Raw genomic sequence first — 16,612 nt, 5'->3', positions numbered from 1 at the left:
ACGCCGCGCCGCTCCGCCGTTATTCGCTATTTGCAAACATTCGTTAACATAGTGCAGTCGACGTCAAAGATATGTTTACATATCTATACGGATATCAGTTAGATATTAAGCAACGCGATGAGCCGATGACAAATCGTCCAAAATTCCAGTACCTATATGGGTGCTTATAAATTTCAGTAATTACCATGTCACGGTTATACGCAAAAGTACTTAAGTAAATATTCTTTATTGCACCAATAATTATACATTTTACATAAATGTAAAACTACAAAGAAATGTCCAAAAAAAAAAAGTATTTACAATTCAACTGTGTCGCGTCCATACTGTCCATAGTTACTCCAAGATATTTTCATACACACAGGTACTGACTGCCCTAAGCAATTTACAAACGCATAGATGCCTATTGCGTATATTTAGGCATTTCGTGCGGTGTGAACATAAACACTAAAACGATTTCCGTAACTATTGCGTGTCCGTCCTATTCCAATATTCATGCTAACCTTGCGGTTAAACAGTCAATCCTTAAAACTAAGTGAAAACCTTACTTATTGCTGTGGCGCGACAACCAGAAGTAGGTATATGTAGGCCTCCGACACCGACACCAAATACCCGCCATTCTTCTCTGTCCAAAATCGTTTCCGCTAAGGTCTTTTTGCACTTCGACTCTCCAGTGGTCGTCAAGAAAGACTTCGGCCATTTGGAAGCGAAGACCTATAACCTAAATACCAGGTAGTACCGATATTCTTAATCTGATATCAGAGGCCCTAATCCTAATACCGTGAAAAACGAAAATCGAAATGTATTTATTAGGGATGTACCGACTAGTCGCGACTAGTCGGGAAAGCCGACTATCCGGCCACATTTGTAGTCGGCGACTAGTCGGCAAAAATGGCCGATTAGTCGGCACTTTATTAGTGAAAGAAAATAGAAATAAAAGAAATCAACAGTCAATATTTGCCATATGTTTTATGTCTATTTTACCAAAATACCTATTCAGGGTGCAGACGAAAACTTTTGTTCATATAATTGACCGTTTGATCGATATCGTATGATAGTGGGCTGGGCTGGTGCTTTCCTCTACAGGTCGATCTTAACTGATTCGCGTGTAATTTCATGGCCAAGTTCTATAGTTAAATGATTTTATTATTATTCAGTTTTTTTTTTTTTTTAATGGTGGTGCCATAGGTAAATGTTAATGTTATTGCAAAATTTAGAGACTTATAAACAGGGCACGTTGCTCGTAAAGACGCTGACCACGGGGGATAGGTTCTTAACTGGCGACTACGTACGGGAAATAGAGCCTTGGAAATACCTCCTACAAGTTGTACTGACGGTCTGCTCAGTCTTGTGATAGTTCTATGAACCTGTAGAGAACACCTTTTAGCCAAGCTAATGTGATGAATAGCGCAACCAAACGAGCAAAAGTATTGTTTTTAACCTGAAATTATACGAAACTAATGATCTGGCCGACTAGTCGGCCGACTAATCGGCCATTGGAGTGCCGATTAGTCGGCTAGTCGGCCAAATCAATAGTCGGTACATCACTAGTATTTATCTGTCACTAGCGCTGGAATATATATGCAAGAGCGATCGAAAGGCAGATAACGAAATTTAGATTTTCGTTTTCGCGATAGGCCCTCTGATGTACTAAACTTGCCAATGTGTCATCGTTCACTCTGTTAACTGACAATTCGAAACTTTATTGCAAAGAAATAAGGTCCACCCACCTTTTAAGTTTAAGTAACGAGTAGTTGCTGTCAGGAATAGGTATGTTTCAAAGCCCCGCTAATTGCTTTATATATTAACGCTACGTCTTACGTAGGCGAACAACGCGCGAACGCGGCGCGGCGCGGCGCGGCGAAATCAATCCTTTGATGCCCATAGAAGTGTCCTACGTAAGCGATCTCGTTGCGAACGCGGTGCGGCGCGATTTGCACGCGAATGTCAGGCGGCGCGGCGCGGCGCGGCGCGGCGGCGGCCGCTTTCGCCGCGCCGCGCCGCGCCGCGTTCGCGCGTTGTTCGCCTACGTAAGACGTAGCGTAATAACACTAATAACCGGTTAATACTGATGCGAGCAATAATTGCTCTGAATTAATAATTCTGAACAATTTTTGTCCTCACGGTTTTACTGTGAAATCAAAAATGACCGAGTTATTCAAGAAAAACCGTTTTTCGAATATACACAGGACCCTGATTCAGTCTACTTTTTGAATTTACACTCCCAGTGATTCCCCCGAGGGACGTACGAAAAAAAAATCCAAGAACTGATTATTCATGGGAAAGGTCGGTTTTTTGGATATAATGACTGGACTAACTTGTAGAGAATCAAATTTCCTACAGTTTTTGTCCTTACGGTTTTACTGTAAAATCAAAAATGGCCGAGTTATTGAAGAAAAACCGTTTCTTTGGAAAAAAACCATTTTTCGAATATACGCAGGAGCCTGATTAAGCCTACTTTTTGAATTTACACTCCCAGTGACCCCCCCGAGGGACCTACGAAAAAAAAATCCAAGAACTAATTATTCACGGGTAGGGTCGGTTTTTTGGATATAATGACTGTACTAGAAGATTAACGTTTACTTTACCTAAGGCCGCTGTTCTATAAATAAAACTTTCCGAAAGTATCTTTGATTGATCATAATTCTCAAGAGTCATAACCGATTTAGATTGATTTTTTTATACAACTTCAATGGCAAATAAGACTGCAGCTCGCATGGTGGTTACAGTTACCGTAGCCTATTGACGCCTGTAACTTCAGAGGCTTGAAGCTTAAGGATTTAGAGGAAAAAAATGCATGTATGTTTTTCGACTTTCGCATGGTTCCTATTAGATACGAAGCACTAATATTTTCTTTTTGCCGATATACTCTTTGCAGAGTTATTAGTAGTAGGTATATTAAAGAACAGATTCAGATTCAGATGTTTTATTGGTAAAAGGCAATCATTTTACAAGTCAATAAATATAAATGTACAATATCTAACTGTTATTTACATTTCAGGTATTTACTGATTAATTATTATTACATATTGATATTAATATTATATATTTACATAATTTTTTGCATTTAATTGTCTCATTTCAAACATTGACAGAGAGAATCATATTATCTTTGTCTTACACTAGTACTAGCACCCAAAAGAAAAGGATGAGTATAGTTTTTTTGTTCTTATTTACTGACAATTTTTACCTATATATTTTTGGATTAGTGATGATATTCTATGATTCGAAAAAATCATCAATGCTATAAAAGGCCATGCCTAGAAGATATTCTTTTAATTTTTTAAGAAAGATTGCATCGGTTGGTGAATTTTTAATATCTGCTGGAAGAGCATTATAGATTTTAACGCCAAACACAGCGAGCGACTTGCGAGTTTTGGCTAGGCGGGCGCGCGGCACGAGCAGCAGGTGCGGGCGGCGGCGCGCGTCGCAGCCGAGACGCTGCGCGGTGGTCATGTATGAGCTTAGATTCAGTCTGACGTATTTGCAAGCCTCAAGGATGTAAATGCTATGCAAAGTTAAGATTTTGTGTTTTTTAAATAGTTCTTGTGCCGGGTATTCAACAGGTTTTTTAGCAATAACCCGGATGGCACGTTTTTGGATTTTGAATATCCTGTCACGTTCGGCTGCGGTACACCACAAATCAATTCCGTAGGTTAGAATGGAATTAAAGTATCCATAGTATGCTTTTTTTAAATTATCTATAGACAGACTGGGAGCCAACCTAGATAATGCATAGGACGCTGAAGACAGCTTATTACAAGTTTCATCTATGTGTGGTGCCCACGACAGCCCCTCGTCAATTACAAATCCTAGGTATTTTACGCTATCAACTTGCGGCACAAGTACATCGTTCAAACTTATATCGAGCATACTGTTGTTAGTTTTGCGCAGCTGAAAATGAATTATATTGGTTTTGTCTACGTTTAGACACATACCATTGACTGTGAACCATCGAGATATTAGTTTCATAACTTCTCTCAGTTTGGATTTTAAGTCTAATAAATTATCTGCATTCACTATGATGCATGTATCGTCCGCGAACATAACATATTCTGGGCCGATACATGCTGATGTGATATCATTGACAAGCAAAAGAAACAGGTAATTTCCCATCGTCGAGCCTTGGGGAACCGCCGCATCAGCCATGGTTTCCAGGTTAGACTTTGCATTTAAGACGTAGGTACACTGCTTACGATTGCTTAAAAATGATTCTATTAATTTGTGAAATTCACCTTCAATACCGTATCGAGACATCTTTGCCAAAAGCAGCGCGTGGTCGACCATTTCGAAGGCGCGCGAGAGGTCGCAGAATATCGCCGCGACCTGTCGCCCGCCCTCCAGGTGCGCTAGCACGCGCGCCACGACGTCGCGCGCCGCACTCACAGTCGAGCGGCCCGCTCGATATGCATATTGATGCTCATTCAGAACATTATTGGAGACTAGATGTTTTAGAATTCTGGCACTAAGGAGGCGCTCAAATATTTTTGAAACTATAGGAATCAATGATATTGGACGATAAGATTTTGGAAGATGCATTTCACCTTTTCCTTTATATACCGGTTGCACTTTTATAATTTTAAGTGCATTTGGAAAATTTCCCGTCAGAACGCAATCATTAAATAACTTTAGTAGTAGGGACACTAAATTTGGAGGTAGGTATCCTAGTATGTGGGAATGTGGGTTGACATATCATTCACATCCTTTGATTGTTTAAGTTTAGGAGGATAGATGGCGCTCGCGTCACGTAAACAATAAGCTCCGTGTTTTATATGTGATAAAAATAGTTTATATGAACAAAAACGATAAAAACTAGACTTGACGTGTGACAAACAATAAGTGGCGACTATGGAATTATTATCTCAGTGCAGTATAACTATTAAGTGGTGAAAAATTACTACAACAATCCTTAGGAGCGGTTAGATTGATTACATGTTATTTAACCAATAAGTGCTCAATGGACGAGGATCTGTACGTATTTAAATGTGATTATAAACCGAACTTAAGAAAAATCAAAACATACAAGTGACAAATAATACGTAAAAACTATAATAAAGTGACCGTTTCAATATTTAAAATGACATGAACTTTGAACCCTCGGTTAACTCCGTCAGAACGAGTACGCCACCGTATCATTCCTATTCCTACCGACCATTGCCGATCTACCACGAAAGCACAATACTGTCGGCTGATTAGCAATCCGAATTTCGCCTACTTCGTTCAAGTCGCCTTAGTGGTGTGAAATGTGTTATGTCTGTTAAGCGGCGAAACCAGGTTCGAGCCCAGCCTGACTGTTGACTTTTTGTATTTTTTTATTTCTACATTTTTTTTTTGTTTTATAATATTATTAATTTAGTGATATTTTAAAAGACTATTTAATAAGATGGAATGTTTTAAATGCAAGAAAACAATAAAACCTAAGGACTGTTTCTTCAACTGCAAAAATTGTAAAAATTACTTTGACCTGACGTGTACAAACGTGACAAAAGCTCGTTTTAACTTGATGACAAATGATAATAAAAATAATTGGAAATGCTCATCTTGTGTACGACCAAAAAGTGCTTCCAGCGTCCCGCAGCCATCTAAATTAACCAGCACGCCAAAAATATTAGCGGAATCTGGCACCTCATCAGCAATGGCAGAGCAAAACAACACTACGCCAGAAAGAAACGTTACGCATAGGAAACGAGCCGCATGTACTGACAATACCACTACACCACAAGATGAAGTATCCCAACAAATGTGCAAAATGCCTCTTAGATCTCCTTCCTGTGAAAATTTGTCAATAATTTCAAACGACAGCGAAGATAAGATAAACTCTACTTTGAAAGATAGTACGTTTCATAGTCCTAGTAGCCTTCCAAATATGTCTACTTTGGACAATTCTCGAATTGTAGCATTGAAAGTACAAGTAGAAGAATTGAGCACTGAGTTATCGTGTGCTCATGAGGAAGTTGCCAGGTTAAACATAGAGAATAGTGAACAACAACAACAAATTGATAAGCTTAATAAGAGAATTAGTGTATTAATGCTGCTAAACAAAGACCCTGTAAGGAATACCACACCGACAAAAAATACTAGTCACAGTCCAATAATACAAAATGTACACACCGAGGATAACATGCAAATTTATGAATTAAAAATCAAAAATCTAGAGAGTGAAATAGAAACATTAAATAACAAAATAAAAACGCTCCAAATTAAACTCAGCAAGGCTCTTACATCAAATACTGTTTATAAACGGAAATCAGACGCATTGGCAAACCGAGAAGTGACTCTTTCTCGTATCCAACACTCTACTAAGGCATTGCAAAAAACTTTAAGTCAATTAGAGCGGCATGTAAATAATACTGTAGCAGAAAAAAGTAGTTTAGACTTATCAGGAAAGCCTGCCTTACCCAGAGAAACTCATTCAACACAAGCGATACCAGAAAAGACAACGATGAACTACAAAATTAACAATGCAAAAAATCCAAGTAAACCAAGATTATTGCTTTTATCGGACTTTCATGGAGCTGATCTTCTACTACCTTTGTCGAAAATTCGTAAGAACGATTATGACTTCACGGCTGACATCATTCAATACGGGACTACTAAGCGCGTACTACTAAACATAGAAGAGAAAATTAAGGACTTTAAGAAAAGCGATTGTTTGGTAATTATGTGTGGAGGGAGCGATTATAACATCACTCCGTTAAATAGAATTATAGATACATTAGAGACTACTATAAAAAAGTGTTCTCATACAAATATTGTTGTCTGTGATATAGTACATAGTTTAAATAATTATGCCGAGGACTATAATAATTTTGTTACTAGGTTCAATGTTATGTTACATAAACAATTAGCGAAATTCACCCATGTATGGCTCGAAACTCCTAATAGTGTATATTTTGGGGCAAGGGACTATGATGCAAAAGGATATAAACTAAATTATAGAGGGAAATATAAATTAGCTCAAAATATAAATAATGTTCTTATTAGTGTTAACAAAACATTCTATAATCAGTTAAATTTTTTATGTGCAGCAGACCATCCTCCCAACTATCAGTTAATAGACCAGCACACATTTTAAAAAATGATCTTATTGTATACAACCATATTAATGTATTGCACCAAAACATCAATGGTATTTTAAATAAGTCTTATCTGTTAAGTGTGCACATAGAAGAGCTAAAGGATAAGGACACTCAGGTTGATGTTATATGTGTCACGGAACACAACATGCAACAAGGTGATGAAACTCATTTGGCTATTCCTAATTTTAAGCTTGCAGCGTTTTACTCGAGAAATAATAGAAACGGTGGATCCTGCATTCTAGTTAGAAATATTCATAAATACCAAATGTTAAATGAATTGAATAATATTTCAATACCAAACGTAATGGAGTGCGCGGGAGTAGAATTAATTGACCACAAATTAATTATCATTAGTATATATAGGGTTCCAAGAATCAATAGTCACACTTTCGACATATTTTTTAATAAATTGGACATGATATTGAATAAAATGTGCTTTACAGGAAAGAAAATCGTACTATGTGGTGATTTTAATATTGATGTCCTCAAAAGAACACCGCAATCCATAAAATTTAAAAACTTGTTGTCATCCTATAATTTAAGATTAGAAATATCTGTGCCTACTAGATTATCCAGCAATACTTGTATTGATAATATTATACACAATGTGCGAGGAAGTGCAGGTGAGGTGATTGACTTTGCCCTCTCGGACCATACAGCTCAACTGTTGAAATGCCCGGTTAAAAAAACATGTATTCTTGCTTATTGGTTTAAGAAGCAGCGTGATTTAAGTCAGGAAAACATTAATAAGTTTAGAAATCGTCTATTAGAGTTAAAATTTAATGATGTTTATTTGGCTACTAATCCAAATGAAGCATACAACTGTTTTGAAGATCAATTCAAATTACTTTACAATTTGTGCTTTCCTATTAAAAAAGTTAAAGTTACTTCAACGTCAAAACCTAAATGGATTACCAAAGGAATAAAGAGTTGTTGTAAGCGTAAACGCCAATTACTTTGGAAATATAGATTATCGAAAGATAAACTACACGATAAAATAATTTTTCAAAATTACTCAAAGCGCCTGAAAAAAATTATTAAACTTACCCAGAAAGCACAAAATAACTACTTTATTACACAATCGAATAATAAAACAAAGGCATCATGGAACGTTATAAATAAACACAAATCTAAACAACCGATGGAAAATATTCAACAGGTAATATTTAATGACAAAACTATAAGATCACCGGAAAAAATTGCGCAAGCGTTTAATCAGTACTTTATTGACCAAACTCTTAGTAAGTCAAAACAGCAGAATCACATACAATCAACGCAAAAAAATAATATTGCGAGTGCTAAAAATGATAACTATAATTATATGAATACGATGACATGCAATTTACCTAATTCTATATTTATGAAGCCTTCTAATTCCCATGACATTAAAATGATAATTAATTCTTTAAAAAACAGTAACAGTACGGGCTACGACGGAATTAGTACAAAAGTAGTAAAGGCAGTATCCTGTATAATTTCACCTTTGATCAGTCATATTACTAATTTATGTATAGAAAAGGGAGAATTCCCGGAAAGATTAAAAATAGGTATTGTTAAACCGCTTTTTAAAAAAGGCGATAAGGAAGATTTAGCCAGCTATAGACCAGTTGCACTGCTTTCCATTTTTTCAAAAATTATAGAAAAAGTAATTCATAACTCCATTTACGGATATTTTGAAAAGAATAACTTATTCACGCAAGAACAAATGGGATTTCGTAAAGGTAAGTCTATTAATATGGCTATTTTTGACCTTATGCGAGTAATAGTAACAAATGTTGACAAGAGAGTTCCGGTATCAGCACTTTACATGGATATGTCGAAAGCTTTCGATTTTGTAGATCATAGAATATTGCTAGATAAATTATATAAATATGGAGTTAGAGGTAATGTGCATAATTTGATTAAGTCTTACTTGGTTAATCGAAAGCAGTTAACTCAAATAAATAGACTATGCGTTGAAACGAAAACAGAGGTCACTTATTCATCGGAAGTTAGACAAATTCATTATGGCGTACCTCAGGGAAGCGTTTTAGGCCCTTTATTGTTTATTATTTATATAAATGATTTGCCAAAAGCCATCGAGTATCCAATGGTACTCTTTGCTGATGACAGCACCATAATGTTCACTTGTAAAGATCCAGAAACATATGAAACTGAAATATCCAAGACATTAGAATCAGTAATAAACTGGTTAACTAGCAATAATTTAAAAATCAATTTAGAAAAAACTAAAATAATGACATTTAAACAAAGGCGAAATGATAAATGTAGTTTAAATATTTCATATAAGGGGCAACAAATTGAGAAAACGGATGTGACAAAATTTTTAGGAATAAGCTTAGATCATAAATTGACATGGAGAAATCAAATAGACATTATATGTAAGAAACTGCATCAATTTTCATATGTTTTATATAATTTAAGAAAGATTGTTAGTGAACCAGTTGTTTTGACGGCATATCAAGCCTATGTAACATCAACACTAAGGTATGGCATTATATTTTGGGCCAACTCAGTTGACAGAGAAGTAGCGTTTAAAGCGCAAAAAAGATGCATTAGATCATTGTGTGGAATTCAGCAACTGGGTTCATGTAAACCATATTTTAAAAAATTAGGACTATTAACTCTACCTTGTTTGTATATTTTCGAAATTGTAATTTTTGTTAAAAGTAATCCCCACTTATTTCAACAGTTTAAGAGTATACGTCTTAGAAACAAAATAAATTCAATGCCTTCCAAAACAGCATTATATAGGAAAAGTATATTTGGAATGGCCCCACAAATTTTTAATAAAATACCGAATGAATTAAGAAATTTAGAGGATATGACAAGTTTTAAAAGTAAAGTTTTTAAATATTTAGTTGACAAAACATATTATAGTGTAAGCGAATTTTTGTTAGACTATAATTAATGGTAACTGTGCACAGCATGTAGTCACAGTCCATTAATGACAAATAATTGTACGCCTTATGGCACAACATAGTGATACAACAGTAATACTATAAGATCTGTACTTATGTACTATTCATACCTATGTTGGACAAATAAACGATTTTGTATTTGTATTTGTATTTGTATTAATTTCTTTAATAGACTTTATAATTTCTTGAAGGGTGAATAATTCAAAATTAAATTTCAACGGTATCAAAGGCAGATAGTTCTCAAGATATGCAAGTGCATCACTAGTGCATGGTCTGACTCCACCGTAAGTCGCCGACACGTAGTGGTGGTTTAGCCGCTCGGCGGCCGCGGCAGCGCGCGCGGCGTCGCTCGCGCCCTCGGACCGGCTCACCAACACGTCTACGCGCAGTTTCCTCGCTTATTATTCTTACAAGTTTCAGAAGAGATAATTTTCCATATATTTCGGCTCATGTTGCTAGTATTACTCTTTGATATTTTTTCATTTAAATAATTACTTCGTGTGTTTTTTAGTGCGACCGAGTAAGTAGCTTCAAGTTGCAATAAGTTAGAAAACTGTTCGCCATTCGAGTTGTGTGAAAGTTTTAGCTTATGTGAATGAATTTTCTGACGTAATCTATATATATCATCACTAACCCATACATTTTTATGGTTTTTTATAGTGCATTTTCTATGAGGAAAATGTACGTTGAAGTAATGTTTGATTACATTTAATACTAATTCAAGAAGTTTACTAGGGCAAGAACTTTTACACAAAAGTGCATCCCAGTCATAAAAATCAAGACTTAATTAAAAATTGCAAAAATTTTCATTACAAAATTGTCTCTTTTCAACACATTCATTTGTTACAATATTTTTATACATTTTAACAGACATAACAAGGCATAGGTGGTCTGATAAGTGCATATTTACACATGACACATTTATTATTTGTGATTTATTTAAATTGGAATAAATATGATCGATACAGGTTTGACTAATGTCAGTTATTCTTGTCGGTTTTGCATTAATTTGTCTAAATCCCAACTGTTTTAGGAGATATGTTAGGTTTTTTGTATTACTACATTTTGTAAGAGAGTCAATGTTTATATCTCCAATTAGTACAACTTTAGATGTTTTAAATATATGCATGCTAAGTAGTTGATATAATTTAGATAGAAACAATGGTACATCACCGCTCGGAGGTCTGTAGATACACGTAGAACGATTGTAGAGTCTTTCTTCGTGACCAATCCGGTGTTGAGGGCCTAGTTATTGGGCATTTTCCGCAAGTCGACAAACGTTGTGCCTATTTTGCGTGAAAAACGAGGTAGCACTACTCTAGCCACCTCAGCTCCTCCATGAAACCTAGCAATGTCTTCAGGTTGCTAACTGCCTCTTTCAGTGTGCACGGAGTCCCTAGGTATTGGTGCTATTAAATATCTAAAGTCGTTATCGGTCTTTATCGCTTGAATATGCCAAAGCGATGACTGTTTTCTTATGTTTGGTCTCGTTTCTTCCCATGCAGAAAGTGCAGAATGTGGAATGAGTTGCCTCCTGCGGGCCATGGGATTCGTCAAGAAGCGGGTATTTGGGTTCTCAAGGGTCGGCAACGCTTAAGTGGCTCCTGTGATGTTTGCTTATGTCCATGGGCGACGATGACCGCTTGCCGTCGAGCGGCTCGTCTGCTCTTATGCTGACTATCACATAAAAAATATTTGTTAACATTGTTTGTTTGTCCTCCAGCCGTTCCGGCCGCTGCTCTCGTGCGCCCCCGTGGCCATGGTGGGCTGGGACCGCGGCGCGCACTCGCAGGACATCACCAAGAACATACAGTACATCTCCAACGAGAAGATGAAGCTCACTGCCGACCCTAACACTTTGAAGTAAGTTCCAAAACTTATGGCTCTTCTACTACTTAAAGTGTGGACTGAATGTAGATGTAGTGACAAAAATTGAGAAAGGTATGTTGAGATGGTTTGGACATGTGGAAAGAACGAGTGAAAGAAGGCTAACAAAGAGAGTGTATAAGGGAGAAGGGGAAGTGGGAGTTGGAAGGGGTATTAGACCTCGGCGGGCTTTCTCTGATCAGATCGGGGAAATCCTGAAGGAAGGCCACGTCAAGAGCACCCTAAACCGGCGAGCGTGTATGAGGAATGTTATGAAAGTGAAGGTAGCGAAAGGGGTATGTCAGGATCGTAGCAAGTGGAAATCCGTGGTCTCTGCCTACCCCTCCGGGAAATAGGCGTGATTATATGTATGTATTTCTTTTATTTACATTCACGAGCAAATACTGTCTTGTTTTAATTTCGCATTAACACAGAAAATGAAATCTGAGAGAGCTAACACGGAGCAACTAATATAGGTCATTATGTATTGATACTATTGATATTTTATATACAAAGTGATCTGTTTGCTCTTAAGTGTATACTGATGTATATGTCGCAGTCGGATCGTATAATCCGCCGTATTACATTACGGCTAGCCGTTTTCAAAAACAGGGGCGTTTTGAAATGCGGCGGTTTAACGATTAGCCGTATTGAATGCGGCTGAATGAGAATCCGCCGGAATGTATTCGGCGCCATACGTTCTTCAACACGGCTAGCCGTAATGTAATACAGCGAGTCATTAGCCGCCGCTTTGACAGTTTTTAGTTCCCATTTTTAACACTCGTGGCGCTGCCTGACAAACGCTGGGGTGTCCATCAAATCTGGAACTTGTCGGACTGTTTCTTTTCAAAAAAAAATTTCCTTCGCAACTTAACTAGACGGAGCCCCGCTTCGCGGGGCTCCTATTTCTGAGCGGTTTGCCCTTCGGGCATCTGAAGCTACCTAACGAACCTAACCTACCTACCTATTGATTAAGTGAGACGTCCGTGAAAACATTACACTTTGGGGAAAAAAGCGTAGGTAGGTAATTAGGTTAGGTTCGTTAGGTAACTTCAGATGCCCGAAGGGCAAACCGCCCAGAAATAGGAGCCCCGCTTGCGGGGCTCCGTCTATTTAAGTTGTGAAGGAAATGTTTTGGAAAAGAAACACATGTAGTGCGGTGGGACCATGGTAGAAATAAATTAAATTGCAAACATTGTCAAACTCCGGTTACGTAGGCGACCGAAAGAACTGGTCACTCTACAATGTACGAAGCGGCTAAACGTGGGCCGCCTTATTGAAGAACGTATCGCAGTGACAATCCGGCTAATCGTCGAACCGCCGCATTTCAAAACGCCCCTGTTTTTGAAAACGGCTAGCCGTAATGTAATACGGCGGATTATACGATCTGACTACGACATATATACACATTGCAACATGATCCTATTGTCGTCCAATATCAACACATATATGATTATATGATAGTCATCAGATTTTATCAGAAGCTTTGAAAATTGTTTCCGCCCTGAATGAAACATATTTTTAGTAAATATGGAATGATACGTACATTGATAATTATACCTCTATAGTCTATTGTCGTTGGAATACCTACTTTATTAAATACCTAGTCTAGCTTTTAATGACTCTGGGGCAACAATAGTGTTCATTTAAATAAAGTGAAACTTAAATAGGAAATACGTAGAGTTTGCTCTAGTTTCAACCATTAGGGTAAATAGGTGAATGATGATTAAAGTGAAACTTATGCGAAAGAAAATTTAATTTTACGCCGCGTGCTGGGCTATAACTTCGAAAATCTAAGTTAAGAAAGATCCCCGCATTTTGCGAACTTCGGTGTTCGCTGTGTAGGTCCCCTACTCTTTATTTTTACTTCCTTCGCCATCACGCATTACCTAGTTATATGCATTATATATTATATGCATTAGGTATATCAGTTATGATAATGACTAACCCGCCTATTCATAAAACTTTACGGGCCTGATTTAATTAAATTATGTTTTATCCCTTTCTTACGAATACCTAAGTTAAAATGAAAGATAAAGACAAACGATTATTAACTAATTGAGATTTGTAGCGTGTTTATGAATAAGGGGGTAAGAAAATGCATTCGTGTTAAAATGTATGTGATAAAATAAAACACGGCCGTCACATTAACAATATTAACATTAGATAACTCACGCGCGCACTACTGTATGCACATTGTTTAGTTACTCAGTGCACATATCAGCATCATACAAACAAACTATATTTACCCATTTTGAACCTTAACTCCTCACAATAAGGTCTAGCGATAGTGACCTCGACTATGCATTGATGATAACGACTACGTACTGACGTCTCTCTCTAACTTATGTTATTCAAGATAATAGGCTGTCTCGTTCTAACGTGTGACGTTAATGCATTAGGACTTAGGTCAATGTGGTAGGTTTTTAATTGTTTCAAATTGATGTTTGTACAGTCGCTATCAGATATATCGGAGCGCCCAAGGTGTTCACAATATCTGAACACGCACACGAACACGCCCTGACAATAGAGCCGTGTTCAGATATTTGTGAGCGCCTTGGCCGCTCCGATATATCTGATGGCGACTGTTCAAGACCTGACAATTATGAGCAAAGGTGTAAATGTAAATCCGCATATTAAGGGTATTTATATGCAATGTTGACATTCTAATTGTGTAAATATTTACTAATGACAGGCATAAGTATCTCCACTTGTAACCGGTTCAAAATACGCCGTAAAAAATGAAAATTTTCTTTTTACTTCTAGTCATTAATACTACCGACAACTTAAACTTTTCATTTACACTTCGCGCCATTAAATTAATACAGATTTATGTGTACTTATACAGATTATAGGTTTTTTAGACTTTTAGCGATCATCGTGTATTAGTACAGATAAAAATATATCAAGAAATTTTGATCAATTGCGACTTAAATGTTTTTTATTTCGCTCCATTACGGAAGCTGCCCAAAATTTTTATCCTTATTAAAAAAAATAACCAATATTTTTGTCTTCAGACTCGACAAGCAGATCAACCGTCCCCTTTGCGTGATGATTAACTGGCTCCTCGCGCGCCAGAAGCACGTCATGAAATACGCCACTCTGTACCTGGAGCAAGGGTTTGACGTGCTTAACGTGTCGTGCACGCCGTGGCAGCTCATGTGGCCTGTCAAGGGGTCGCAGGTACGTTGTACTGACAATAAATACGCCACTCTGTAATGGAGCAAGGGTTGGACGTGCTCAAAGTGGCGTGCACGCCGTGGGAGCTCATGTGGCCTGTCAAGGGGTCGCAGGCACGTTGTGCTGACAATAAATACGCCACTCTGTACTTGGAGCAAGGGTTGGACGTGCTCAACGTGTCGTGCACGCCGTGGGAGCTTATGTGGCCTGTCAAGGGGTCGCAGATACGTTGTGCTGACAATAAATACGCCACTCTGTACTTGGAGCAAGGGTTGGACGTGCTCAAAGTGTCGTGCACGCCGTGGGAGCTTATGTGGCCTGTCAAGGGGTCGCAGGTACGTTGTGCTGACAATAAATACGCCACTCTGTACTTGGAGCAAGGGTTGGACGTGCTCAAAGTGTCGTGCACGCCGTGGGAGCTTATGTGGCCTGTCAAGGGGTCGCAGGTACGTTGTGCTGACAATAAATACGCCACTCTGTACTTGGAGCAAGGGTTGGACGTGCTCAAAGTGTCGTGCACGCCGTGGGAGCTTATGTGGCCTGTCAAGGGGTCGCAGGTACGTTGTGCTGACAATAAATACGCCACTCTGTAGGTACCTGGAGCAAGGGTTTGACTTGTTTGAGATAAAAATCTATCTCATGGTAAAATAGAGATTAAACTCAACATAAAGCTTGTCTATTTCTCTAAAATAGCATCAAAATGGCGCCCATTTTCTGGCGATAACTAGCAATATGTCTACGTCGCTCGCCAGGACGAGCGTTCTGTTATACTCGTCATAATTTAAGAGCTCGCACGTCAAAAGTACGTCATAAAATACGCCACTCTATACCCGGAGCAAGTTTAAATTAAAATATACAATTTGAAATAAAATTGGAGTAAGAATTCTTGTGCCGAATTTGTGCACGTTAATTTCATTATGTTCTATGTTCCTAAAATACGTATTCTTTACACGTAAAATAAGTATGCTTACACGTTCGCGATCGTTTCTCCGGGCGAGATTTTTTGCCAGACTTTTTTATGGTTTAGCAAAAAGTCAAGTACACTCTCTGTCAGTTCAACAAACTATGATGATATAAAAACCGTACAAGCTTTAGGCCACCTCCTGTCTCTATAACAACACTTACCAATATACGAGTAGAATAATGATATATTACAAATTTACAAGATGACTTCGAAAGTTCAAACGTGTGAAAAAATATCAGGAAAATATTTTGCATTTTTCGATAAAGCAATTGCAACTAAACTTGACATTTTAAAGTAAGATGGTTGACTATTATAACACGGTGCATTCGTAAACTTTACTGCGAATTATTATGTCCACCGACCAGTACAAGATTACCGCAAAAGTACAGAATGTGATATTCACAAGTTTATTAACCTGATTCTGGCTGTATGCCCAAATGAAACATATTTTAGATTATATCTTTGTGCAAAGTCATACAGAACCTTTTAGTCACCTTTGTTTTTATTTCTTAGAACTTCTTGATAATCTTTTATCTCACACGAGGAAGGAACAAACGTAAGTTATAAAATTTCTTAACATAAAAAAATAAATATTAAGACTTTCT

At 37.5% G+C, this 16,612-nt stretch overlaps 1 protein-coding gene across 1 annotated transcript in view; it reads left to right on the top strand.

Moving 5' to 3' along the window:
* Positions 1 to 16,612, top strand: part of LOC134670926 (uncharacterized) — a 42,011-nt gene that overhangs the window by 10,788 nt on the left and 14,611 nt on the right. The window contains exons 3-4 of the mRNA XM_063528759.1: positions 11,721 to 11,860; positions 14,881 to 15,046. Of these exons, the coding sequence (XP_063384829.1) occupies positions 11,721 to 11,860; positions 14,881 to 15,046 (306 nt within the window). The remainder of the gene's footprint in view (positions 1 to 11,720; positions 11,861 to 14,880; positions 15,047 to 16,612) is intronic.

Source organism: Cydia fagiglandana, chromosome 14 (genome assembly GCF_963556715.1).
Source record: "Cydia fagiglandana chromosome 14, ilCydFagi1.1, whole genome shotgun sequence".
In the NCBI taxonomy this organism is placed as follows: domain Eukaryota; kingdom Metazoa; phylum Arthropoda; class Insecta; order Lepidoptera; family Tortricidae; genus Cydia; species Cydia fagiglandana.
This window is presented reverse-complemented; position numbering and strand designations above follow the sequence as displayed.